General features: G+C 44.4%; 2 protein-coding genes across 2 annotated transcripts in view; one reads left to right on the top strand and one right to left on the bottom strand.

Moving 5' to 3' along the window:
• The window catches only part of LOC106882680 (large ribosomal subunit protein uL13m), a 33862-nt gene extending 30993 nt beyond the window's left edge, over positions 1-2869 (bottom strand). The window contains exon 1 of the mRNA XM_014933440.3: positions 1065-2869. Within this exon, the coding sequence (XP_014788926.1) occupies positions 1065-1094 (30 nt within the window). The 5' untranslated portion in view covers positions 1095-2869. The remainder of the gene's footprint in view (positions 1-1064) is intronic.
• Positions 2870-2907: 38 nt separating this feature from the next.
• Positions 2908-4298, top strand: LOC106882679 (GDP-fucose protein O-fucosyltransferase 2). The gene has a single exon (XM_014933439.3). The coding sequence runs from the start codon at positions 2940-2942 to the stop codon at positions 4275-4277; it is 1338 nt and encodes a 445-aa protein (XP_014788925.2). The 5' UTR covers positions 2908-2939; the 3' UTR covers positions 4278-4298.
• Positions 4299-27826: the final 23528 nt, after the last annotated feature.

Below are 27826 nucleotides of genomic sequence, written 5' to 3'. Positions count from 1 at the left end.
TCTAGCAAACAAAATGACTGTGTAGAGGCCTCCCCATGTTTTCATTTTAAACTGAATCAATATCTCATCTATGTGGTACGACGTGTATCAATTACTCAAGTAACTGGCCTCCTGCTATCATTCTTACGAACAAGACGAACTGTATCGGCTTCAGAGAAGAGGGAAAAGTGATCTTATGCCTTTCCAGGGTATATTAACGGACTAGCATCGATTGGGAATCGAAACCAGGTCGGTGAACAATCTCCAAAAGGAACTTATATTCTAAACCTACGCTCAACAAAAATAATAGAATGCGTACAATATAACCAAACAGTCGAGACGAAAATCATATTCGTTGTTATTTATACTCAGAGCAATTTTGATAGAATAAAACGATTATAAAGTGTACCAAAAGTAAAAATTCCGTCAGATTTCAAACACAGATAGAAGTATATTATCAAACGTGTTCTTTCTACGGTAGAACGTAATTTTCAGGGAGATTTTCTTATATTTTTAATAGGGAGATCAACAACGTAGACCCTGTTGTTGGCTCGTGAAAAATCAGTTATAACTTATATATTATTTATTCATAATAAGTTAATTACTTCAAAGAAATGATTTATATATATATATATATATATATATATATATATATATATATATATATATATATATCCTCCACTGATGCGGGAGAAATATCAATGTCATCAGAAGGACGACTCGTTGTCAGAGAAACTGTGAATAAACAAGAAGAGAATGAGGTTTATCATATTTCAGCTTCCACAACCATCTAATATATATATATATATATATGTGTATATCTATATCTATCTATCTATATATATATATATATATATATATATACACACACAAACATCTTTAAAATAATCTTTGTGTGAACATTTTCAAATCTCTCGTCGTAAACACAAGATTGAACACCCAACTTTAACGTTTTATAATAATTTTTAGTCAAGTTTTTGCAAAGTACAAATATTGTACACACATAAAGAAGTGTAGTTTCCCAAAATATTCCTAATTTTATAGCTTTAACCATTATTACAGTAATAATAAGAAGGAAACCTTACCAAGACTCGATTCATCGCTGAGGAAGACATGGTGCCAGGGGCAGGTAACTCTGAACTTCCTTTGATCTGAACAGGAATTCTATCTCCAACTTTTATAAAGTCTCTTCCTCTTATATCACGTTGTAGAAATGATTTGTAGGAGTATCAGCATTCTTTCAGTCTATGGTCACAAACTGAAATTTGAGATGCGAACTTTCGCAATACTTGTCCCTTATGCACAGATTTTTTATTTATTTTTTTTCAACTAAACACTCTGAAACTTCGGAGACCGGTAGTATGTGTTATGTAGTATGTGTTACTCTTAATGTTTTTGACAAAATTTTGTATTTTAGAAGTTATTTTGTGTTAAAATTGCCGTATTTGGGTAATTTTAACCAATCAATGACGTACATTCAGCTGAAGAAAATTACTGCTGCTGTTAGCGAACAACTTCCGGGTCCAGTGACAAAACGATGAATCTTCGACAACAGAAAAATTTAAACTGAAAATCTCCCCTAACAAAACCTTTCTTTAATAACCAGAGCTGTTTTTGATAGCAACATATATGAGAATGTGTGCATCTATCTATCTATCTCTATATATATATATACACACATTAATAATAATAGGGAGAAGTTACAGAATGACAATGGCCAAATTCGTGTTTGATAAGTGCAAATACACGAAACTCTCAGTTTTTGACTTATTCACTAACTGCTGCCGATGATATATATACATACATATATGTGTAAAAAAAAAGTCTCCTCACGCAATCGAACCAATGAAAGAGCCTCAAAACCGTTCCCGATCGAGCGTTCGGTCCGACAGGACTGCCTCCTATCCGCGCTTCTGTATGTAGTGGCTCTTGAGCTGCTGCTGCGGGGGATGATCCGTGTGATCTATGTTATGGTAGAGGAGCGACGGGTATAAGGATGATGTCACCATCGTCGTGTCTGATGAGGAGCAGTTACCTCGAGTAAAAGAGGTGGCAGGCAAAAGTTAACCAGGAAAGATCAGTCGGTTTGCAACTCGGCATCTGGAGAGGCAAGTCGATGCCTCCCAACAGCGTCGTAGGACGTTGGATGGAGGGCCCGGTTAAACTGTTCGGAGTCTGGTTTGGGCCAGATCTACAGATGGAGAAAGACTGGAGCAAGGTCACAAGACGTTATCTTGGCTAGGGAGGGCGGAGGTTGCACAGGTTTTTCTAACATCTGTGATAACCTACCGCCTAACCGTCATGCCTTGCCCCAAGTTGTGGCTGATCAAGTTGGAAGGGTTCCCATTTCGCTTTTTGTGGAAGGGGATTACAACAGGGAGATGGATGAAGCTCTATTACAATGGAAAGAGAGCTAGGTTTGTCTGTTCCTGTTACTGTGGAGGGTAGACGTAAACAGAGAGTATGGAACAATCTGCGTTCAAGTGTCACTTTCAACTTTCTCCTTGATCAATCTGATCGATTGTTAAAGTGTCGCCTACTTTTAGCTAGTGCAAAATTCTCAGGGGGCCAGATTGATGCCCTGCCTGTGGCTATCATTGGAGGTTTACTCAATCTAGATGAAATCCGTATCTCCATCGCACTCAGAATGGGAACTGACGTCTGTAGGGAGCTGAGGGGTCGGTTTTCCTCTGGCAACGTTTTCATGCAGGCGGCATTTTGGGGTCTGATGTATAAACTTGTATAAGATTGGGGACCCGGGGTAGAGACGTCATGCTCAAAGGTTTTCCCAAGCAGCTCACACTCTTGCTACGCTACTATAGCAGGAACACCCCATTCGATCGCAAGTCTTTTCGATCAGCTGATCAGGGTTGAAACATAAACAACACACAAAAAAAAAAAATGTTCATTAGAATTGTCTCCCTTGTTTACAACCGGATGTTGATTTATTCGATATCAAAATGGCCGTCTACGTGGCAAATTTAAAAACATGCGGTGCCTTAGTCTCTCTCTTATTTTTCTATTTACTTCCCACTTACTGCCATGGTAACCTTGATGACGTGGCCTACCAGGTACCTGGGACACACAATGTTGCGTTTGGGACAGCAAAAAGTAACAGGTATTTATTGTACGATGTCAATCATGGCGAAGGCTTCAACCTTCGTCGAGACGTTTATATGCGAGTGGCTAATTTAGCCAAAAGCCTCAACGCGATCGAACCGTGGATACTAGTACTGCCTCCCTGGGGTAACCTTTATCACTGGCAGTCAGAGAATTTGGAAGGGAGACAGATACGTATACCATGGTCGCTGTTTTTTGATGTCGCGAGTCTCTCGTATCATGTACCAACGATGGAGTTCGATGACTTTTTGAAAGTGACTGGATCGAAGGGACATATTGACCAAGTTTATTATTTACAGCATTATAAAGAAGGTTGGACGGATGGGAATTTTGTTGAGAAAATCGATGAGCGTGAATGTCTGGAGAAAAAACGGTACAATTTGGATGAAAATAATCTTTGGAGAGGCTGGTTTTTTGGTTACTATGACGACATCCGCGCCAAGCACTTTAAATGCCTGTCTGTTCAAGGCCATGCCGGTATAATGAAGCCTATTTTGTTGAAGAATACTACTTCTACATCTGTCTTGGTGGATCGTGCTGAAAATTTGTTGCATGACCTCTACGGCGACAAAGAATATTGGCGTGCTCGAAGAAGCATGGTTTTCTCCAAGGACCTCCGTTCTATAGGTGACAAATTCCGTTCAGAATTCCTCAATTCTACAGACGAGACTGACAGAACCATTTGGGAATCAGACTGGCGGAAAATGATTCGCAAAGAGCGAAATGCATTTGGTGGGCCGTATCTGGGCGTTCACCTCCGTCGTAAAGATTATTTACGTGCTCACAGGGACCATGTCCCTACGTTGAAGTTTGCAGCTAAACAAATAAGAAAGCTATTGAAACAATTTGGATTACAGAAAGTGTTTATTGCTTCTGACGATCCAGATGATGTGGAAAAACTAAGAAAGAAGTTGAACAAAAAATACCAAGTTTATAACTTCATACCGTCGAAGGATATTTTAACAAAATACATGGACGGCGGCGTAGCTGTTATCGACCAGTGGATCTGTGCCCATGCCAGGTACTTTATTGGAACCCATTTATCGACCTTTTCATTTCGAATCCAAGAAGAAAGGGAAATTTTAGGTTTTAAAACAATTACAACTTTTAATAGGTTATGTAAAGAAGAAGAAGGAGAAGAGTGCGAACAGCCTTCGAAATGGACGATCGTATATTAAGTATATATATATATATATATATATATATATATATATATATATATATATATATATATATATTATAAGCGGTATTTATATAATTGAAATAGTTTATTAATTTATGTACAGTAACAACGAACCCTGTCCTAAGCATGTTTTCCAGGTTTTCTTTATTTTGCGCATGAACAAATTTTTTCTTCTATTTTCTATTTTCTCCTCCCTCAGATTGCTATAATAGATTTGTTACCTAAATTATTACAAAAACAGTTTGTATCAACTACAGTGATTGCAATATATTATTAGTACTATGTACTAACAAAAGTAGAAGGTAACCAACTTACCATGAAGCACGTTTTACTTATACCTCTTAATATACAAAAAAATTAGAAAGTCTTTTCTTTTAAAAAAAAGTTTTTGGTTTTGATTTTCTAATAATGTTTGAAGAATTTCTCTCTAAAATCGTTCTGAATTGGAACATTTTTATTTTATTCATTATTGGGATTCTCTTTTCTTTTAGGTGATACATTGAAGTATTCTTTTAGTATTACCATTATATATATATATATATATAAATAAATATATATTATTTTTTTTTTTTTAGAAATATTTTCACTGTCTTAGAATATAACATTCTTTTGGTATATACAGCAATCATGTATTTATTATCTTCAGGTCTTCCTATTCATATATTGATGTTTATAAAAATATAATTTTTATATTGACTTCAAATCTCACATCAATGAGAGGAAATTTTAAAGAAATTCTGGCATTGAAGCATTTTGTAATGGAATAGTATTTCTCTTTCTCTCTCTCTCTCTCTCTCTCTCTATATATATATATATATATATATATATATATATATATATATATATATATATATATATATATGTCTATGTGTGTCTTGTATGTATGTACACACACACACACACACACAGATATATATGGTGGCCAAGTAACAGATTGATTAGAATGTCAAATAAAATACTTTGTGGGTTTTTGTTCTGCTTGTCAACACTCTGAGTTCAAATCCCATTAAGGTCAACTTTTGGGCTTGATAAATAAGATACCAGCCCTGTACTGTCCTGTGGTTGATTCTTCACTTTTTTTTCCTGCCTGTCTTTCTCTCTTTCTGGAAGAAATCAACTGTAGTGGTCAGATTTGAGATGTCCTAAATCACTGTCAAAGAGTTGAGGGGCCAAGACAAAGCAAGGTGTGTGTGTGTGCTTAATCCCAGCCCTATGATCAAAGATTCCTGCCAAAATACTTAGGATTACAGTATCCATTATATCTTTTATTATTATCAACAGCAGAATGTGACAGTAGATTTAGCTGCTATGTCTTCCAGGCTCACTGCTCATATACACACCTTTCCCATTGGACCATCTTATACACTTTTAAGATATTGCACTACCAATTCAGGAGTTCAAATCTTGTTCAGGCACCTCATTGTGTCTCTAGGTACAACACCCTAAACAAGTTTTTACTTCCAGTCACCAAACTGCTGAAAGGAGGATCAAAGATTCTGCGGAAGTTGGTCTGTGATGGTCCAAGATTCTGCAGATGGATAACATTTGTCTCTCATTTAATGCTGTCAGTAAAAAGATTAAAGTTTTGATTATAAACCAAAGATTATCTTTGATTGTTGTATCTTGGGAGGATCAGTTTGCTAATAAAATCACTGGTTCTAGATCACTTTATTATTATTATTATTATTATTATTATTGGGGCCTTGTGCCTAGAGTAGAAAAGATTATTATTATTATTAAGGCAGCGAGCGAAATGCTTAGCAGTATTTCGCCCGTTGCTATGTTCTGTGTTCAAATTCCGCTCAGTTTGACTTTGCCTTTCATTCCTTTCAGGGTCGATAAATTAAGTACCAATTATGCACTGGGGTCGATGTAATTGACTAGTCCCCTCTCTCCAAATTTCAGGCCTTGTGCATATAATAGAAGGGATTATTATTATTAGTATTGTTAATTTTCAAATGCAGTCAAGGTCGACTTTACTGTTCATCCTGTCAACAAAAACAAATTATTAATCAACTATTTAATTATTCAAAACTAATCATTTGTTCAATCGATCAATCAGTTTGTTCATCATAGTCCTTTTGTTGTCATTCCTCATCAATGACCTGCCCTTGTCACTCCAGGTGTATCACACCTGACAAGATCTGGAATAACAAACTAAACAGTTGCTTCTCTAATTATTTAATCAGGTCATCTGATCGAATGATTAGCCAAGCAATTGATTTGTTAATTGGTTAATTAGGTAATTAATAATAATTCTTTTACCTTTTACTTGTTCCAGTCATTACAGTGGCCATGCTGGGGCAGTCGAAGGAATCGACCTCAGGACTTTTTTTTTTTTTAAGCTTAGTGCTTATTTTCTTGGTTTCTTTTGTTGAACTGCTAAGTTAGAGGAACATTTAAATTTTCTTTAAAACTTGGCACAAGGCCAGCAGTTTTGAAGTGAGGCAGCAAGTCAATCATATCAACCCCAGTACTTGACTGGTACTTTATCAATCCCCAGAAGGAGGAACAGCAAAGTCATCCTTTGTAGAGTTTGAACTCAGAATGAAAGAGCTAGAAGTAATGCTGCTACATGTTTTGCCTGATGGGGTAATGATTCTATCAGCTCACTGCCCTTAGATAACTGATAATTTATCTGGTGGTCAATGAGGAAACTTGGGATAGAAGAATGGTTAGTGAGAGCTGTGCGAGCCATGTACAGAGATGCTGCCAGTAAGGTGAGGGTTGGAAATGAGTACAGCAATGAATTCCGGGTAGAGGTAGGGGTCCACCAAGGTTCCGTCCTCAGCCCCCTCTTATTTATCATAGTCCTCCAGGCAATCACAGAGGAGTTCAAGACAGGTTGCCCCTGGGAGCTCCTCTATGCTGATGACCTTGCCCTAATTGCGGAGTCACTATCAGAACTAGAGGAGAAGTTTCAGGTGTGGAAGCAAGGTCTAGAATTGAAGGGCCTTAGAGTCAACCTAGCTAAAACCAAAATCCTAATAAGTAGGAAGGTAGATAAAACACAAACCCCTTCCGGTAGATAGCCCTGCTCAGTATGTAGAAAAGGAGTAGGTAGTAACTCTATAAGATGTACCCGGTGCAAGCTATGGACACATAAGAGGTGCAGCAACATCAAAGGCAGGTTAACTAGCAAGTTAGTTTTTGTTTGTGGCAGATGTTCAGGTGCAATAAAGACTGTAAACAAACAGGAAACAACTTCTATCTCATTCCAGGGTGAAAAACTAGAGGTAGTCGATAGCTTCCGCTATCTGGGCGACCAAGTTAGTAGTGGGGGTGGGTGCGCTGAAAGTGTAGCTGCTAGAATAAGAATAGCCTGGGCAAAGTTTAGAGAGCTCTTACCACTGCTGGCGACAAAGGGACTCTCACTCAGAGTAAAAGGCAGACTGCATGACGCATGCGTACGAACAGCCATGCTACATGGCAGTGAAACATGGGCTGTAACTGCTGAGGACATACGTAAGCTCGCAAGGACTGAAGCCAGTATACTCCGTTGGATGTGTAATGTCAATGTGAATACCCGTCAGAGTGTAAGTATCTTGAGAGAAAAGCTGAACATTAGAAGCATCGGTTGTGGTGTGCAAGAGAGACGATTGCGCTGGTATGGACATGTGGTGAGAATGGATGAGGATAGCTGCGTGAAAAAGTGCCACACCCTAACAGTTGAGGGAACCCGTGGAAGAGGTAGGCCCAGGAAGACCTGGGCTGAGGTGGTGAGGCAAGACCTTCGTACATTGGGCTTCACCGAGGCGATGACTACTGACCGAGACCTTTGGAAATGTGCTGTGCGTGAGAAGACCCGGCAAGCCAAGTAAGATCGTTGCCAGTGCCCCTGGACTGGTTCTTGTGCAGGTGGCACATGAGATGCACCATTTTGAACGTGGCCGTTGCCAGTACCGCCTGACTGGCTCCCGTAGGATTTTCGAGCGAGATCGTTGCCAGTGCCCCTGGACTGGCTTGTGCGGGTGGCACATAAAAGACACCATTTCGAGCGTGGCCGTTTTCGTGCGGGTGACACGTAAAAGCACCCACTACACTCTCTGAGTGGTTGGCGTTAGGAAGGGCATCCAGCTGTAGAAACTCTGCCAAATTAGACTGGAGCCTGGTGTTGCCATCCAGTTTCACCAGTCCTCAGTCAAATCGTCCAACCCATGCTAGCATGGAAAGCGGACGTTAAACGATGATGATGATGATGATGATTAGAAAGAAGTAAAATAGAACCAGTGCATGTGTGTTCATTGACAAAATGACCTTCCCATTAGCACCACTTTGATATTGTGGCATTAGTTTACTTTTTTAAATAACCACATAATACAAAGCAAATGTGCAAAAAAAAATACTTGTGAAGGTCATAAGCATGACTCATTCTGCCAGAATAAACCTTGAAAAAAAATAGAAAAGAATATTTGATGCTAAAAGCAAAATAACAGAGTCAGAAGTTTTAGGTCTTTGAGTCAATAAAACTTTGAAAAAGCTAAAGTAAAAGAAGGGGCAGATTGTAAACAACCTTTCAAAAGTATAATTGTGTTATTTGTTTGTATTATGTCCATGTTCCCATGCTAGCATGAGTTAGATGAATAGCAATTATTATGGTTTTGTTTTTACTGCTGATTGCCCTTCCTGTTAACTCTTAACTGTTTTTCATGTCAGAACATTTTCATTCCACTTAATCTTCAAAAGCAGCAAAACATTACCATCCAAAGAATATCTCCAAACATTACCATCCAACACTCTGCTTTTTGATGGAATTGCAGTATAAGTCTTCACACACATATAAGCAAAGGAATTTGTAGTTTCTGACTCCCATGCTGGTGGCATGCAATAAGCACCATTCATGTGTCGATCGTTGCCAGTGCTACCTGAATGGCTCCCCGTGCCGGTGACATGTAAAAAACACCATCTGAATGTGGTTGATGCCAGCTCCCTCACCCCAACTGGCCCCTGTGCCAGTGATATGTAAAAAGCACCATCCAAACGTGGCCGATGCCAGCTCCATCTTGAATGGTTCTCATGCCAGTGGCATATAAAAAGTGCCATCCGATCATGGTTGATGCCAACCTCCTCACCCTGTCCTAGCTTGCCAGTCCTCAGTCAAACCTTCCAACCCATGCCAACATGGAAAGCAGACAGTAAACAATGATGATGATTTACCAAATTCACTCATTAGTTGGCTCAGATCTATAGTAGACAACACTTGCCCAAGGTACTATACAGTGGGGCTGAAACCACAACCACTTGGCTGATTCAGGGTTTCTAGAATTCCAATGTCATTAACAAATGAAGGGGGAAAGATGGCAGAGTCGTTAGCGCTCTGGCTAAAATGCTTTGCAAGCATTTCATCTCTCTTTACATTCTGAGTTCAAATTTCACTGAGGCCTACTTTGCATTTCAACTTTCTGGGATCAATAAAATAAATACCAGTTGAGTACTGGGGTCAATGTAATTGACTTAGCCTTCCCTCCCAAATTCTTGACCCTTTGCTGAAATTTGAGCCCATCATAGTAGTGTGCTGGTAGAATCATTAGCATACCAGGCTAAATGCTTTGTGGTATTCCATTTAACTTTACATTCTGAGTTCAAATTCTGCCAAGGTCAGCTTTGCCTTTCATCCTTTTGGGGCTGATAAAATAAGTACCACTTGAACACTGCGGTTGTTATCAAGTAAGCCCTTCCTCCGAAATTACTGACCTTGTGTGCCAATATTTAAAGCCAGTATTTTATTCACAACTTACAAGAAATAACTTGCTCTCTACAAGCAGACATAAAGTATATCCGTACACAGGACGTTTTTCTAGAAAGTTCTTTTTGGTATGAACAGAATTTTCCCACCAACTTGTATATTCACAATATACAAGTATTACCTAATTATTACGAAAAAAAAAACCAGCTAGCAACAACTACATACATTGATTGCTATATATTTGTGTGTCCTTATGAAATCAGAATAACCAACATGTTCCCTCCTGTATTTCCAGTAATAAAGCATATATTAAATATAGATTTTTATTGACAGATAAAAATCATATATTAAATATAGATTTTTATTGTAATCTGCAAGCTGTTGTAATTTACAGCTCTTACGTGGCAACTCAATATTGATTGAAAGGTTTTGATTTTTAGATGTTTAAGGTTTCACATGTTAAATGGTGAACATGGTTTTGAATTTATAACTTATTTTTAAAATTTAGTTTGGAGACCAGATCCAGTATTCATATTCTGTGCAGACCTTTCTAAATTGATGTGGTCGATACAAATGATGTCCAGGTTGAATTTCTTCTGGTCAGGGTCAGTATCTCTAAGGAGAAAATGTGGACAGGGCCTTATTCAAAAGATTAGATTGTCTCTCGTGGCCCCAATATAATGTGTTATTGAAGATTTTGTTCATGGAAGTGGTATGTATCCAGTGAGAAATACCTAGACTACATACAGATGGCACTCAGGTGGTGAAGATTACGGAGTCAGTTAAGGTGCCGTTGTCTTCATGGGAATGGTAACAATGTATGCAGAGAGGAGACACCTTGAGCTGATCATTGATCTCACTCTCCTCATTGTACTGTCCACTTTTCCATACTTGCATGGCATAGATGGAATATCCCAAGGCAGATTTTCTATGGGCAGATGCCTTCCCTGTCACCAAACCTTACCTGCTTCCAAGGAAGATATTTCCCTTTAGCCAGGCATGTTCCCATGGATAAAAACAGAATAGTTGGAGACATCTAGCCTTTGTGGGAGAGTCGTGCTGATAGAAAGTGGCACTCCATTGATTATAACAATGCAAGTTCCAGTTGATCTCAATCAATGGAACAGCCTGCTCATGAAATTAACATGCATGTGGCTGAGTACACCACTGACACATGTACCCTTAACATAGTTCTCAGGGAGATTCATCCAGATACAGAATGTGACAAGGCTGACCCTTTGAAATACAAGTACAACTCATTTTTGCCAGCTGAGTGGACTGAAGCAATGTGAAATAAAGTGTCTTGCTCAAGGATACAATGCACTGCTGGGAATTGAACTCATGACCTTATAATCTTGAGGCAAATACCCGAAACCCCAGCCATGTCCCTTCACTGTGTTGATAGAATTGGATTAGAGAGAGCCTGAAACAGGTTTAACAAAACTTGTGGCCAATGAGATGAGAAAGCCACTCAATGGGTCCCATGGTTTGATGTTTCTTGTGTTAAAACTTTTTTGTTAATGTCAAAAGTGTTAGTGTTTTTTTTTTTTACAAAATACTCCAAGACATGACATCTCTGTAGTGTCACATGAAGTGTGTTGTACAGAAATATTCCAGGCATTGCTATTTCAGACATTTATGGACCCCGATTATTTTTGAGATATTGGCTGGTTGCTGGCAGAGTTAAACAAGTCGGTCTTCACAAGATTGGAAGACTGTCACAATTCCACTGGTTGGAATTTGGCAAAAACAGAGACAGAATAATCGAAAAAAAAAAAAAAAAAGCTGTTGTATTATTAGTTTAGAACAGGGGTCAGAAAACTTCTTTTGTCATTGGCCCCTTCATGAAATCTTTACTACCTTATCAATCCACATCATGTAAATTTCTAAAATAAAATTAAAAACTACAATTAATAAAAATATTTCTTGATTTAAAATCAATGACTCCTTTCTTTTGTGTCATTACTGCTTTTTAATAAGAAAGAAAGAAATTGAATGACATCATCATCATCGTTTAACATCTGCTTTCCATGCTGGCATGGGTTAGATGGTTTGACTGAGAACTGGCAAGCCAGAAGGCTGCACCAGGCTCCAATCTGACCTGGCAAGGTTTCTACAGCTGGATGACCTTCCTAACACCAACCACTTTTTACATGGTGCTTTTCACGTGTCACCAGCACGAGAACCAGTCAAGCAGTACTGGCATTGACTACGCTTGAATGGTGCTTTTTACATGCCAGCGGCACAAGGGCCAATTAGACGGCACTGGCAAGAAGAAGAACAAAAATTCATATTGAAACAGTTGAAATACTGAATGTGAAATATATTCAGTGAATACCAGTCATTGTATTGGTGTTTGGCTGTGAATTCAGTGAAATGAATGGATTTTAACCTGAAATTACTTACACTCTTCCAGGTTCAGTTTGCTGGTGTTTCAGCAGCCTTAATGCTCAAAATTGTTTCAGGTGTTTATCGCAGCCCTTAGATTGCCACACAGACTTCTACCCAGGGGTCAATGTTGACAACTTTACCAGCCTCTGGTTTAGAACAATCATGAGACTTCCTCAATGCGATGGGGAGTCTGGGTGCTGCTTTTGTTAAGTGGAATGTATACAGCATAAGTAGCAGCTATGTCTACAAGAGTATTGCTTAGAGAGCCATTTGGATTGAGGAGTAGCAGATAAAATGACTCGGACATATTGGTGATAGAAGGTAAGAGACAAAATGTGCAGCCTACGTGTTAGTGTGTGTGTGTGTTAGGTGGTGGGGTGCAGTTTGAAGTCATTGTCTCTATTGAAATCCATAAATGTTAGACGAAAGAGAATTGCCAAACAGGTAAGTGTCTGTGAATTTTTTAGTAATGATTATTTGGAAGCAGGGGTCAGGCAGCAAAGATTACCCTAGGGTGCTATAAGTGACTTCTGCTAAAGGAACCCTTCAGTCAGAGATGGTCTTAAACTGAAAAATAATGGTTTTCTCTTTACGCCATTAAATTTGATAAGTGTATGCTCATCATTTCATCAACATAAGTTATTTATCAGTACCCAGGGTCCCTCTCTGGCCTTGGTAAGTAAAATGTTTGTAGAGAAGCTGATTTCTTCTGAGGTATAACACAGAGTAGAATCAACAGACTGTAAAAACCCATGTACTTTTTTCTGCAAACATAGAAATAGACTTTAGGGGGTGTATAAATTACATGAATAGATCATTTCCAGAATTTTTTTGAAAAAGACGTACAAACTGTAAATATTCGTACTAGAAGTTGACTCATTTAATGTCAGAATAGGTTTTTGCAGAAAAAATAATGGCTTAAATATAATAAAGTTGACTTTTATTTATACTGAACGGTATAATGCTTACTTTTTCTGTATAAATTTATTAAAACCATTAAATGGTTAACTACTTTCTGAAGTCTGATGTTCATGCTGGTAAACATGGTCTGGGCTACATTTTACATTGCTTGGAGTTTATACCTATCACAATGGACCACCAAGACTTTTGTATTACAAACCCAGAGGTAGTTTCAACTGGGTTTATAACAAAAGGGTTAAATTAATTATGTTAACCCTTCTGTTACCATATTTCTGTTGGGGGTGTACTGTGTTTCTTTCAATTAATTTTAAATATAGCAAAAAATTTAGCAAAATAACTTAATCATTAAGCTAATGTTAGGAATATAAATTGTGACTAAGATCTGATGAAAGATTTTAATTCAGAACTTATAAAAACAAGACATTTGTACTACAGACCCAGAGGTAGTTTCAGCTGGGTTGGTATCAAAAGGGTTAAACACATTTATAAAATAGTGAATAATTTAACTCAGAACAGAAAATACGAAAGGTTTCAGCAAACATCAGTGATTGTCAGGTTGCTTATAAATTGTGATACAGTTATTGTCAGGTTTTGCCAATTGTTGCTTATAAATTGTGATACAGTGATTGTCAGGTTTTGCCAATTGTTGCTTATAAATTGTGATACAGTGATTGTCAGGTTTTGCCAATTGTTGCTTATAAATTGTGATACAGTTATTGTCAGGTTTTGCCAATTGTTGCTTATAAATTGTGATACAGTTATTGTCAGGTTTTGCCAATTGTTGCTTATAAATTGTGATACAGTTATTGTCAGGTTTTGCCAATTGTTGCTTATAAATTGTGATACAGTTATTGTCAGGTTTTGCCAATTGTTGCTTATAAATTGTGATATAGTTATTGTCAGGTTTTGCCAATTGTTGCTTATAAATTGTGATACAGTGATTGTCAGGTTTTGCCAATTGTTGCTTATAAATTGTGATACAGTGATTGTCAGGTTTTGCCAATTGTTGCTTATAAATTGTGATACAGTGATTGTCAGGTTTTGCCAATTGTTGCTTATAAATTGTGATACAGTGATTGTCAGGTTTTGCCAATTGTTGCTTATAAATTGGCAAGTATTGTGATACAGTTATTGATTTTTTAAAAAATAAACCTGATATGCAACCTAAATTTCAAACCTTAGTCAAAATCAATTCAATTTACATTGATAATGCTCTTTTTGTATTAAGTCTCATGAATGCAACTGGGAACATGGAATCCAGTACAACCTGTTGCATGGTTGGGTTGTCAGCGACTAAACCAGCACCCCTACTTAGTCTTTGTTAAAGATGTCTCTAGAACCCCCTTCAAACCCCGGTGACATCTGCTCTGATAATTGGCTGTGACTTGGTCAGCAAGTTCTCTGTTATGGTCAATAATCAATGGCAAAATGGACTGCTACAAACCACACTATCCCAAAGTGTGTATACATATGTCCAGGGACCACATGTGAACTTGCATTCACGCTGAAACTCCGAACATGAAATAACTTGTTGGTCGGAGCTGGCTCAACCCACCCTGGGTGGATGTTGCTGCAAGGAGAAGTAAGTAACCTTGGATATTCTTTAGGAAATTGAACCTGAAACCATGTGGTCACAAAGCAAGCTTCTTAATCATGCAGCCATATCTGAATATTTCCAGATTTATTCTCTCAACAGAACAAGTAAGTGAAAAAAAAAATCGTTACTTTGTATTAACCCTTTTGATACCAACCTGGCTGAAACTGACTCTGGCTCTGAGTACAAATGTCTTGTTTTCTTAAGTTCTGAATTAAAATCTTCCACCAAACCTTAGTCACAATTTATGTTCCTAACACTAGCTTAATGTTAACTAAGTTATTTTGCTAAATTCTTTGTTATATTTAAAATAATTGAAAGAAACCCAGAGAATCATCTCAACAACAGAAATGGCGTCAACAAAAGAGTTAAAATGAAATGTAACCTTTATGGGTATTCTGTTTATTTAGACGAAAATGAAATTTGCCTGAAACCTTTTCCGTTCAAATTACTCTGTCAAGTGATTTGCTTATTTATTTGGTTGTTTTGAATTTATCATACATTAGCAGAGATACCCGGCCTTGCTCAGGATTAAAATGGCATAGATTTTTATTGCTTTACTTGTTTCAGTCATGTGACTGCAGCCATGGTGGAGCACTGTCATTGGTCAAAGAAATCAACCACAGGATATATATATATATATATATATATATATATATTTATACTTTCGATGCGAATGGCTTTATTATTCGGTGCCGTCTTTCACAATCCTGTCAATAATAATAATGGTATTCTTATATAAGCTCAAAGCTTATTCCGTTCACCGTGCAATGACTAATGAAACTAGCATAATAACCGAGCATATAAGCCCTCGACAGAAAAAAGAATGCTTTCCCATCCGCGTGGGACGCGAATCCACATCCCTTTGTTAACATGACTGTTTGTGTTACCTTCACACATGGATAGAAAAGCCTTGTTTTTTCTGTCGAGTGCTTATATGCCTCGTTATTAGACTATTTTCTTTAGTCATTGCACGGTGAACGCCATAAAATTTAAGCTTATATAAAAATACCATTATTATTATTATTTACATGATTGTGTTATACGGTGTCGCATAACAAAACCATTTGCACCAAAAGCATATATATATATATGTGTATATGAATAATAACAATAAATGGAGCAAAATGCATATAAATAAAAGTTCCTTTAATTCCTACATATGTTTCAAAATATATGTACTCTTCTCCAAAGAAGTAAGAGGTGCTGGAATTGCACATATATTCATCGTCAGGGAATCAACATATAGAAGCAAGACAAATATATATATATGTATGTATATATATACGTTTATTAGGAACGAATCTGTAACTGCAACACAACGAGTGTTCCGTTTGCGCTTCAGACTTGTTAGACATGATCCCGTACCTGCTTGACACACGATTTTGTTATGGGTTAGTAACTTCAGAGCCAGTGGATCAGCATTGAAACGAAAATCAACTGGCCGACCTCGCACCGCCAGAACTCCAGAAAATGTGGCAGCGGTAAGAGCCTCAATTCAACAGTCTCCACGGCGTTCAGCATCTAAACGTGCCGCGGCTCTTAGGCTTGCCGATAGAAGTTTGCGAAGAATTCTTCACAATGATCTGCAAATGCATCCATCCAAAATGATATTGTCACAAGAACTCAGCGAAAGAGATATTGAAACTCGCAGAGCATTGTGTTTGGAAATGCAACAAAATATCCCCAATGCATCTCTTGTGTTGTTCAGTGACGAGACGCATTTTCATCTGTGTACCACAGTGAATAAGCAAAACTTCAGATACTGGGCCGAAAACAACCCTCGTGAGTTGCATGAACGCCCTTTGCATTCTCCTCGGGTGACTGTGTGGTGTGCGGTATCAGAATTCGGTATATGGGGTCCGTACTTCTTTGAAGAAGACAACGTTACAGTGGCTGTGAACTCTGATCGATATTGTGAGATGCTAGAGAATTTTCTCAGACCCAAATTGAATATGCTCCACGATACGGAAAATGTTTGGTTTCAACAGGATGGGGCAACAGCCCACACTTCTCGACGTGCGATGGGAATTTTGAGGGAGATGTTTCCTGGTCATTTAATCTCATTGCGTGGTGACATCGGTTGGCCCGCCCGATCACCTGATTTAAATCATTCCGATTTTTTCCTCTGGGGATACCTCAAGTCAAAGGTATACATTAATCGCCCTCGATCTATTGAACAACTTAAAGATGCCATTCGTCAAGAAATTGCTGCCATTCCTCATGAAATGATCCGCCGAGGTATGGACAACTTTCATGAACGCTTTCGACAGTGTGTGGACAATGACGGCTCCCATTTGACAGATTTAATTTTAAAAACCAAATGAAACAAAATGGCATTATATGTACTTTTCAAAATAAATTATTATTTTTTTAAATCCAAAAATGTGTCAGATCATTTTGCCGGACCCTGTATATGTATGCATATATGTGTATATGCTCGAACGGACGTACATGCAGAATGAGGCTGAACGGATGTACGTACGTTCGAATTCCGCTCGAACGGACGTACGTGCAGAGAGTGTCAGAACGGACGCACGTACTTTCGAAATCCGCTCGAACGGACGTACGTGCAGAGGGAGGCTGAACGGACGCACGTACGTTCGAATTCCACTCGAACGGACGTACTCTCAGAGAGAGGCTGAACGGACGCACGTACGTTCGAATTCCGCTCGAACGGACGTACTTTCAGAGAGAGGCTGAACGGACGCACGTACGTTCGAATTCCGCTCGAACGGACGCACGTGCAGAGGGACGCTGAACGGACGCAGGTACGCTCGAAATCCGCTCGAACGGACTTACGTGCGGAGGAGGCTGAACGGACGCACGTACGTTCAATTTCCGCTCGAACGGACATACGCGCGGAGGGACGCTGAACGGATGCACGTACGATCGAATTCCGCTCGAACGGATGTACGTGCAGAAGGAGGCTGAACGCACGCACATACGTTCCAAATCCGCTCGAACGGACGTACGTGCAAAGGGAGTCTGAACGGACGCACGTACGCTCGAATTCCGCTCGAACGGACGTACGTGCAGAGGGAGGCTGAACGGACGCACGTACGCTCGAAATCCGCTCGATCGGATGTACGTGCAGAAGGAGGCTGAACGGACGCACATACGTTCCAATTCCGTTCGAACGGACGTACGTGCAAAGGGAGTCTGAACGGATGCACGTACGCTCGAACGGATGTACGTGCAGAAGGAGGCTGAACGGACGCACATACGTTCCAAATCCGCTCGAACGGACGTACGTGCAGAGGGAGGCTGAACGGACGCACGTACGCTCGAAATCCGCTCGTACGGAGGTACGTACAGAGGGAGGCTGAACGGACGCACGTACGTTCGAATTCCGCTCGAACTGACGTACGTGCACAGGGAGGTTGAACGGACGTGTAAAGGGAGGCTGAACAGAACTCGTACGTTCGAATTCCGCACGCACGTACGTTCGAATTCCGCTCCGACGGACGTACGTGCAGAGGGAGGCTGAACGGACGCACATACGTTCGAAATCCGCACGAACGAACGTACGTGGAGAGGGAGGCTGAACGGACGCACGTACGTTCGAATTCCGCTCGAAAGGACGTACGTGCAGAGGGAGTCAGAACGCACGCACGTACGTTCGAATTCTGCTCGAACGGACGTACTTTCAGAGGGAGGCAGAACTGACAAACGTACGTTCGAATTCCGCTCGATCGGACATACATGTAGAAGGAGGCTGAACGGACGCACGTACGTTCGAATTCCATTCGAACGGAGGTACGTGCAGAGGGAGGCTGAACTGACGCACGTACGCTCGATTTCCGCTCGAACGGACGAACATGCAGAGGTAGACTGAACGGAAGCACGTACGTTCGAATTCCGCTCAAACGGACGTACGTGCAGAGGGAGGCTGAACGGACGCACGGACTTTCGAATTCCACTCGAACGGACGTACGTGCAGAGGGAGGCTGAACGGACGCATGTACGCTCGAATTCCGCTCGAACCGACGTACATGCAGAGGGAGGCTGAATGGACGCACGTACGTACGAATTACTCTCGAACGGACGTACGGGCATAGGGACGCTGAATGGACGCTCGAACGGACGTACGTGCAGAGGGAGGCTGAACGGACGCACGTACGCTCGAATTCCGCTCGAACGGCGTAAGTGCAGAGGGAGGATGAACGGACGCACGTACGTTCGAATTCCGCTCGAACGGACGTACGTGCAGAGGGAGTCTGAACAGACGCACGTACGCTCGAATTCCGCTCGTACGGATGTACGTGCAGAAGGAGGCTGAACGGACGGACATACGTTCCAATTCCACTCGAACGGACGTACGTGCAAAGGGAGTCTGAACGGATGCACGTACGCTCGAACGGATGTACGTGCAGAAGGAGGCTGAACGGACGCACATACGTTCCAAATCCGCTCGAACGGACGTACGTGCAAAGGGAGTCTGAACGGACGCACGTACGCTCGAACGGATGTACGTGCAGAAGGAGGCTGAACGGACGCACATACGTTCCAAATCCGCTTGAACGGACGTACGTGCAGAGGGAGGCTGAACGGATGCACGTACGCTCGAAATCCGCTCGTACGGAGGTACGTACAGAGGGAGGCTGAACGGACGCACGTACGTTCGAATTCCGCTCGAACTGACGTACGTGCACAGGGAGGTTGAACGGACGTGTAGAGGGAGGCTGAACAGAACTCGTACGTTCGAATTCCGCACGCACGTACGTTCGAATTCCGCACGCACGTACGTTCGAATTCCGCTCGAACTGACGTACGTGCACAGGGAGGTTGAACGGACGTGTAGAGGGAGGCTGAACAGAACTCGTACGTTCGAATTCCGCACGCACGTACGTTCGAATTCCGCTAAGATGTACGTGCAGAGGGAGGCTGAACGGACGCACGTACGTTCGAAATCCGCACGAACGGACGTATGTGGAGAGGGAGGCTGAACGGACGCACGTACGTTCGAATTCCATTCGAACGGACGTACGTGCAGAGGGAGGCTGAACGGACGCACGTACGTTCGAATTCTGCTCGAACGGACGTACTTTCAGAGAGAGGCAGAACGGACAAACGTACGTTGGAATTCCGCTCGAACGGACATACATGTAGAAGGAGGCTGAACGGACGCACGTACGTTCGAATTCCATTCGAACGGACGTACGTGCAGAGGGAGGCTGAACGGACGCACGTACGCTCGATTTCCGCTCGAACGGACGAACATGCAGAGGGAGGCTGAACGGACGCACGGACTTTCGAATTCCACTCGAATTGATGTACGTGCAGAGGGAGGCTGAATGGACGCATGTACGCTCGAATTCCGCTCGAACGGACGTACATGCAGAGGGAGGCTGAATGGACGCACGTACGTACGAATTACGCTCGAACGGACGTACGCGCAGGGGGAGGTTGAACGGACGCATGTACGTTCGAATTCTGCTCGAACGGACGTACGTGCAGTGGAATGCTGAACGGACGCACGTACGTTCGAATTCCGCTCGAACGGACGTACGGGCATAGGGACGCTGAATGGACGCTCGAACGGACGTACGTGCAGAGGGAGGCTGAACGGACGCACGTACGCTCGAATTCCGCTCGAACGGACGTAAGTGCAGAGGGAGGCTGAACGGACGCTCGAACGTTCGATTTACGCTCGAATGGACGTACGTGCAGAGGGAGGCCGATTGGATGCACGTACGCTCAAATTCCGCTCGTACGGTCGTACGTGTAGAGGGAGGATGAACTGACGCACGTACGTGCGAATTCCACTCGAACGGACGTACGTGCAGAGGGAGGCGGAACGGACGCACGTACGCTTGAATTCCGCTCCTACGGACGTACGTGCAGAGGGAGGCTGAATGGATGCACGTACGTTCGAATTCCGCTCGAACGGAGCTACGTGCAGAGGGAGGCTGAACGGACGAACGTACGTTCGAATTCCACTCTAACGGACGTGCGTGCAGAGGGAGGCTGAACGGACGCACGTACGTTCGAATTCCGCTCGAACGGACCTACGTGCAGAGGGAGGCTGAACGGACGCACATACGTTCGAATTCCGCTCGAACGGACGTCCGTGCAGAAGGAGGCTGAACGGATGCACGTACGTTCGAATTTTTCTCGAACGGACGTACGTGCAGAGGGAGGGTGAACGGACGCACGTACGCTCGAATTCTGCTCGAACGGACGTACGTAGCAGAGGGAGACTGCACGGACGCACGTACGTTCGAATTCCGCTCGAACTGACGTACGTGCAGAGGGAGGCTGAACGGAAGAACGTACGTTCGAATTCCACTCGAACGGACGCACGTACATTCGAATTCCTTTCCAACGGACGTACGTGTAGAGGGAGGCTGAACGGACGCACGTACGTTCCAATTCCATTCGAACGGACGTACGTGCAGAGGGAGGCTGAACGGACGCACGTACGTTCGAATTCTGCTCGAACGGACGTACTTTCAGAGAGAGGCAGAACGGACAAACGTACGTTGGAATTCCGCTCGAACGGACATACATGTAGAAGGAGGCTGAACGGACGCACGTCCGTTCGAATTCCATTCGAACGGACGTACGTGCAGAGGGAGGCTGAACGGACGCACGTACGTTCCAATTCCGCTCGAACGGATGTAGGTGCAGAGGGAGGCTGAACGGACGCACGTACGTTCGAATTCCGCTCGAACAGACGTACGTAGCAGAGGGTGGCTGAACGGACGCACGTACGTTCGAATTCCGCTCGAACGGACGTACCTGCAGAGGGAGGCTGAACTGACGATCGTACGTTCGAATTCCGCTCGAAGGGACGGACGTGCAGAGGGATGCTGAACGGTCGCACGTACGCTTGATTTCCGCTCGTACGGACGTTCGTGCAGAGGGAGGCTGAACGGACGCACATACGCTTGAATTCTGTTCCTACGGACGTAAGTGAAGAGGGAGGCTGAACGGACGAACGTACGTTCGAATTCCGCTCGAACGGACGTACGTGCAGAGGGAGGCTGAACGGACGCACGTACGTTCGAATTCCGCTCGAACGGACGTACGTGCAGAGGGAGGCTGAACGGACGCACGCACGTTCGAATTCCGCTCGATCGGATGTATGTGCAGAGGGAGGCTGAACGGACGCATGTACGTTCGAATTCCGCTCGGACGTACGTGCAGAGGGAGGCTGAACAGACGCAAGTACGTTCGAATTCCGCTCGAACGGATCTACGTGCAGAGGGAGTCTGAACGGACGCACGCACGTTCGAATTCCGCTCGATCGGATGTATGTGTAGAGGGAGGCTGAACGGACGCACGTACGCTCGAACGGACCTACGTGCAGAGGGAGGCTGAACGAACGCAAGTACGTTCGAATTCCGCTCGAACGGACGTACGTTCAGAGGGAGGCTGAACGGACGCACGTACGTTCGAATTCCGCTCGAACGGACGTACATGCAGAGGGAGGCTGAACGGACGCACGTACGTTCGAATTCCGCTCGAACGGACGTACGTGCAGAGAGTGTCAGAACGGACGCACGTACCTTTCGAAATCCGCTCGAACAGACGTACGTGCAGAGGGAGGCTGAACGGACGCACGTACGTTCGAATTCCACTCGAATGGACGTACTCTCAGAGAGAGGCTGAACGGACGCACGTACGTTCGAATTCCGCTCGAACGGACGTACTTTCAGAGAGAGGCTGAACGGACGCACGTACGTTCGAATTCCGCTCGAACGGACGCACGTGCAGAGGGACGCTGAACGGACGCAGGTACGCTCGAAATCCGCTCGAACGGACTTACGTGCGGAGGAGGCTGAACGGACGCACGTACGTTCAATTTCCGCTCGAACGGACATACGCGCGGAGGGACGCTGAACGGATGCACGTACGATCGAATTCCGCTCGAACGGATGTACGTGCAGAAGGAGGCTGAACGCACGCACATACGTTCCAAATCCGCTCGAACGGACGTACGTGCAAAGGGAGTCTGAACGGACGCACGTACGCTCGAATTCCGCTCGAACGGACGTACGTGCAAAGGGAGTCTGAACGGATGCACGTACGCTCGAACGGATGTACGTGCAGAAGGAGGCTGAACGGACGCACATACGTTCCAAATCCGCTCGAACGGACGTACGTGCAGAGGGAGGCTGAACGGACGCACGTACGCTCGAAATCCGCTCGTACGGAGGTACGTACAGAGGGAGGCTGAACGGACGCACGTACGTTCGAATTCCGCTCGAACTGACGTACGTGCACAGGGAGGTTGAACGGACGTGTAAAGGGAGGCTGAACAGAACTCGTACGTTCGAATTCCGCACGCACGTACGTTCGAATTCCGCTCCGACGGACGTACGTGCAGAGGGAGGCTGAACGGACGCACATACGTTCGAAATCCGCACGAACGAACGTACGTGGAGAGGGAGGCTGAACGGACGCACGTACGTTCGAATTCCGCTCGAAAGGACGTACGTGCAGAGGGAGTCAGAACGCACGCACGTACGTTCGAATTCTGCTCGAACGGACGTACTTTCAGAGGGAGGCAGAACTGACAAACGTACGTTCGAATTCCGCTCGATCGGACATACATGTAGAAGGAGGCTGAACGGACGCACGTACGTTCGAATTCCATTCGAACGGAGGTACGTGCAGAGGGAGGCTGAACTGACGCACGTACGCTCGATTTCCGCTCGAACGGACGAACATGCAGAGGTAGACTGAACGGAAGCACGTACGTTCGAATTCCGCTCAAACGGACGTACGTGCAGAGGGAGGCTGAACGGACGCACGGACTTTCGAATTCCACTCGAACGGACGTACGTGCAGAGGGAGGCTGAACGGACGCATGTACGCTCGAATTCCGCTCGAACCGACGTACATGCAGAGGGAGGCTGAATGGACGCACGTACGTACGAATTACTCTCGAACGGACGTACGGGCATAGGGACGCTGAATGGACGCTCGAACGGACGTACGTGCAGAGGGAGGCTGAACGGACGCACGTACGCTCGAATTCCGCTCGAACGGCGTAAGTGCAGAGGGAGGATGAACGGACGCACGTACGTTCGAATTCCGCTCGAACGGACGTACGTGCAGAGGGAGTCTGAACAGACGCACGTACGCTCGAATTCCGCTCGTACGGATGTACGTGCAGAAGGAGGCTGAACGGACGGACATACGTTCCAATTCCGCTCGAACGGACGTACGTGCAAAGGGAGTCTGAACGGATGCACGTACGCTCGAACGGATGTACGTGCAGAAGGAGGCTGAACGGACGCACATACGTTCCAAATCCGCTCGAACGGACGTACGTGCAAAGGGAGTCTGAACGGACGCACGTACGCTCGAACGGATGTACGTGCAGAAGGAGGCTGAACGGACGCACATACGTTCCAAATCCGCTTGAACGGACGTACGTGCAGAGGGAGGCTGAACGGATGCACGTACGCTCGAAATCCGCTCGTACGGAGGTACGTACAGAGGGAGGCTGAACGGACGCACGTACGTTCGAATTCCGCTCGAACTGACGTACGTGCACAGGGAGGTTGAACGGACGTGTAGAGGGAGGCTGAACAGAACTCGTACGTTCGAATTCCGCACGCACGTACGTTCGAATTCCGCACGCACGTACGTTCGAATTCCGCTCGAACTGACGTACGTGCACAGGGAGGTTGAACGGACGTGTAGAGGGAGGCTGAACAGAACTCGTACGTTCGAATTCCGCACGCACGTACGTTCGAATTCCGCTTAGATGTACGTGCAGAGGGAGGCTGAACGGACGCACGTACTTTCGAAATCCGCACGAACGGACGTATGTGGAGAGGGAGGCTGAACGGACGCACGTACGTTCGAATTCCATTCGAACGGACGTACGTGCAGAGGGAGGCTGAACGGACGCACGTACGTTCGAATTCTGCTCGAACGGACGTACTTTCAGAGAGAGGCAGAACGGACAAACGTACGTTGGAATTCCGCTCGAACGGACATACATGTAGAAGGAGGCTGAACGGACGCACGTACGTTCGAATTCCATTCGAACGGAGGTACGTGCAGAGGGAGGCTGAACGGACGCACGTACGCTCGATTTCCGCTCGAACGGACGAACATGCAGAGGGAGGCTGAACGGACGCACGGACTTTCGAATTCCACTCGAATTGATGTACGTGCAGAGGGAGGCTGAACGGACGCATGTACGCTCGAATTCCGCTCGAACGGACGTACATGCAGAGGGAGGCTGAATGGACGCACGTACGTACGAATTACGCTCGAACGGACGTACGCGCAGGGGGAGGTTGAACGGACGCATGTACGTTCGAATTCTGCTCGAACGGACGTACGTGCAGTGGAATGCTGAACGGACGCACGTACGTTCGAATTCCGCTCGAACGGACGTACGGGCATAGGGACGCTGAATGGACGCTCGAACGGACGTACGTGCAGAGGGAGGCTGAACGGACGCACGTACGCTCGAATTCCGCTCGAACGGACGTAAGTGCAGAGGGAGGCTGAACGGACGCTCGAACGTTCGATTTACGCTCGAATGGACGTACGTGCAGAGGGAGGCCGATTGGATGCACGTACGCTCACATTCCGCTCGTACGGTCGTACGTGTAGAGGGAGGATGAACTGACGCACGTACGTGCGAATTCCACTCGAACGGACGTACGTGCAGAGGGAGGCGGAACGGACGCACGTACGCTTGAATTCCGCTCCTACGGACGTACGTGCAGAGGGAGGCTGAATGGATGCACGTACGTTCGAATTCCGCTCGAACGGAGCTACGTGCAGAGGGAGGCTGAACGGACGAACGTACGTTCGAATTCCACTCTAACGGACGTGCGTGCAGAGGGAGGCTGAACGGACGCACGTACGTTCGAATTCCGCTCGAACGGACCTACGTGCAGAGGGAGGCTGAACGGACGCACATACGTTCGAATTCCGCTCGAACGGACGTCCGTGCAGAAGGAGGCTGAACGGATGCACGTACGTTCGAATTTTTCTCGAACGGACGTACGTGCAGAGGGAGGGTGAACGGACGCACGTACGCTCGAATTCTGCTCGAACGGACGTACGTAGCAGAGGGAGACTGCACGGACGCACGTACGTTCGAATTCCGCTCGAACTGACGTACGTGCAGAGGGAGGCTGAACGGAAGAACGTACGTTCGAATTCCACTCGAACGGACGCACGTACATTCGAATTCCTTTCCAACGGACGTACGTGTAGAGGGAGGCTGAACGGACGCACGTACGTTCCAATTCCATTCGAACGGACGTACGTGCAGAGGGAGGCTGAACGGACGCACGTACGTTCGAATTCTGCTCGAACGGACGTACTTTCAGAGAGAGGCAGAACGGACAAACGTACGTTGGAATTCCGCTCGAACGGACATACATGTAGAAGGAGGCTGAACGGACGTACGTGCAGAGGGAGGCTGAACGGACGCACGTACGTTCGAATTCCGCTCGAACGGATGTACGTGCAGAGGGAGGCTGAACGGACGCACGTACGTTCGAATTCCGCTCGAACAGACGTACGTAGCAGAGGGTGGCTGAACGGACGCACGTACGTTCGAATTCCGCTCGAACGGACGTACCTGCAGAGGGAGGCTGAACTGACGATCGTACGTTCGAATTCCGCTCGAAGGGACGGACGTGCAGAGGGATGCTGAACGGTCGCACGTACGCTTGATTTCCGCTCGTACGGACGTTCGTGCAGAGGGAGGCTGAACGGACGCACATACGCTTGAATTCTGTTCCTACGGACGTAAGTGAAGAGGGAGGCTGAACGGACGAACGTACGTTCGAATTCCGCTCGAACGGACGTACGTGCAGAGGGAGGCTGAACGGACGCACGTACGTTCGAATTCCGCTCGAACGGACGTACGTGCAGAGGGAGGCTGAACGGACGCACGCACGTTCGAATTCCGCTCGATCGGATGTATGTGCAGAGGGAGGCTGAACGGACGCATGTACGTTCGAATTCCGCTCGGACGTACGTGCAGAGGGAGGCTGAACGGACGCAAGTACGTTCGAATTCCGCTCGAACGGATCTACGTGCAGAGGGAGTCTGAACGGACGCACGCACGTTCGAATTCCGCTCGATCGGATATATGTGTAGAGGGAGGCTGAACGGACGCACGTACGCTCGAACGGACCTACGTGCAGAGGGAGGCTGAACGGACGCAAGTACGTTCGAATTCCGCTCGAACGGACGTACGTTCAGAGGGAGGCTGAACGGACGCACGTACGTTCGAATTCCGCTCGAACGGACGTACATGCAGAGGGAGGCTGAACGGACGCACGTACGTTCGAATTCCGCTCGAACGGACGTACGTGCAGAGGGAGGCTGAACGGACGCACGTACGTTCGAATTCCGCTCAAACGGACGTACGTGCAGAGGGAGGCTGAACAGACGCACGTACGCTCGAATTCCGCTCGAACGGACGTACGTGCAGAGGGAGGCTGAACGGATGCACGTACGTTCGAATTACGCATATATATACATATACATATATATACATATATATATATACATATATATATTTACATATATACATATATGTATATACATATATATGTATATATATATACATGTATATATATGTATATACATATACATATATATACATATATATATACATATATACATATACATGTATATACATATATATATGTATATATATATATACGTATATATATATATATACGTATATATATATATACATGTATATATATATACATATGTATATGTATATATATGTATATATATACATATATATACATATATATATACATATATACATATACATGTATATACATATATATATGTATATATATATATATACGTATATATATATATATACGTATATATATATATACATGTATATATATATACATATGTATATGTATATATATGTATATATATACATATATGTATGTATATATATACATATATATATATATATATATATATACAT

This window comes from Octopus bimaculoides, chromosome 8 (assembly GCF_046866305.1).
Source record: "Octopus bimaculoides isolate indiv1 chromosome 8, ASM4686630v1, whole genome shotgun sequence".
Lineage (NCBI taxonomy): Eukaryota > Metazoa > Mollusca > Cephalopoda > Octopoda > Octopodidae > Octopus > Octopus bimaculoides.
The sequence above is the reverse complement of the archived record's forward strand: the minus strand, read 5'-3'. Positions and strand labels throughout refer to the sequence as shown.

Bases quoted from the DNA above. Each gene is read 5' to 3' on its own strand.
- LOC106882679 (XM_014933439.3), top strand. From the start codon at position 2,940: ATGGCCGTCTACGTGGCAAATTTAAAAACATGCGGTGCCTTAGTCTCT.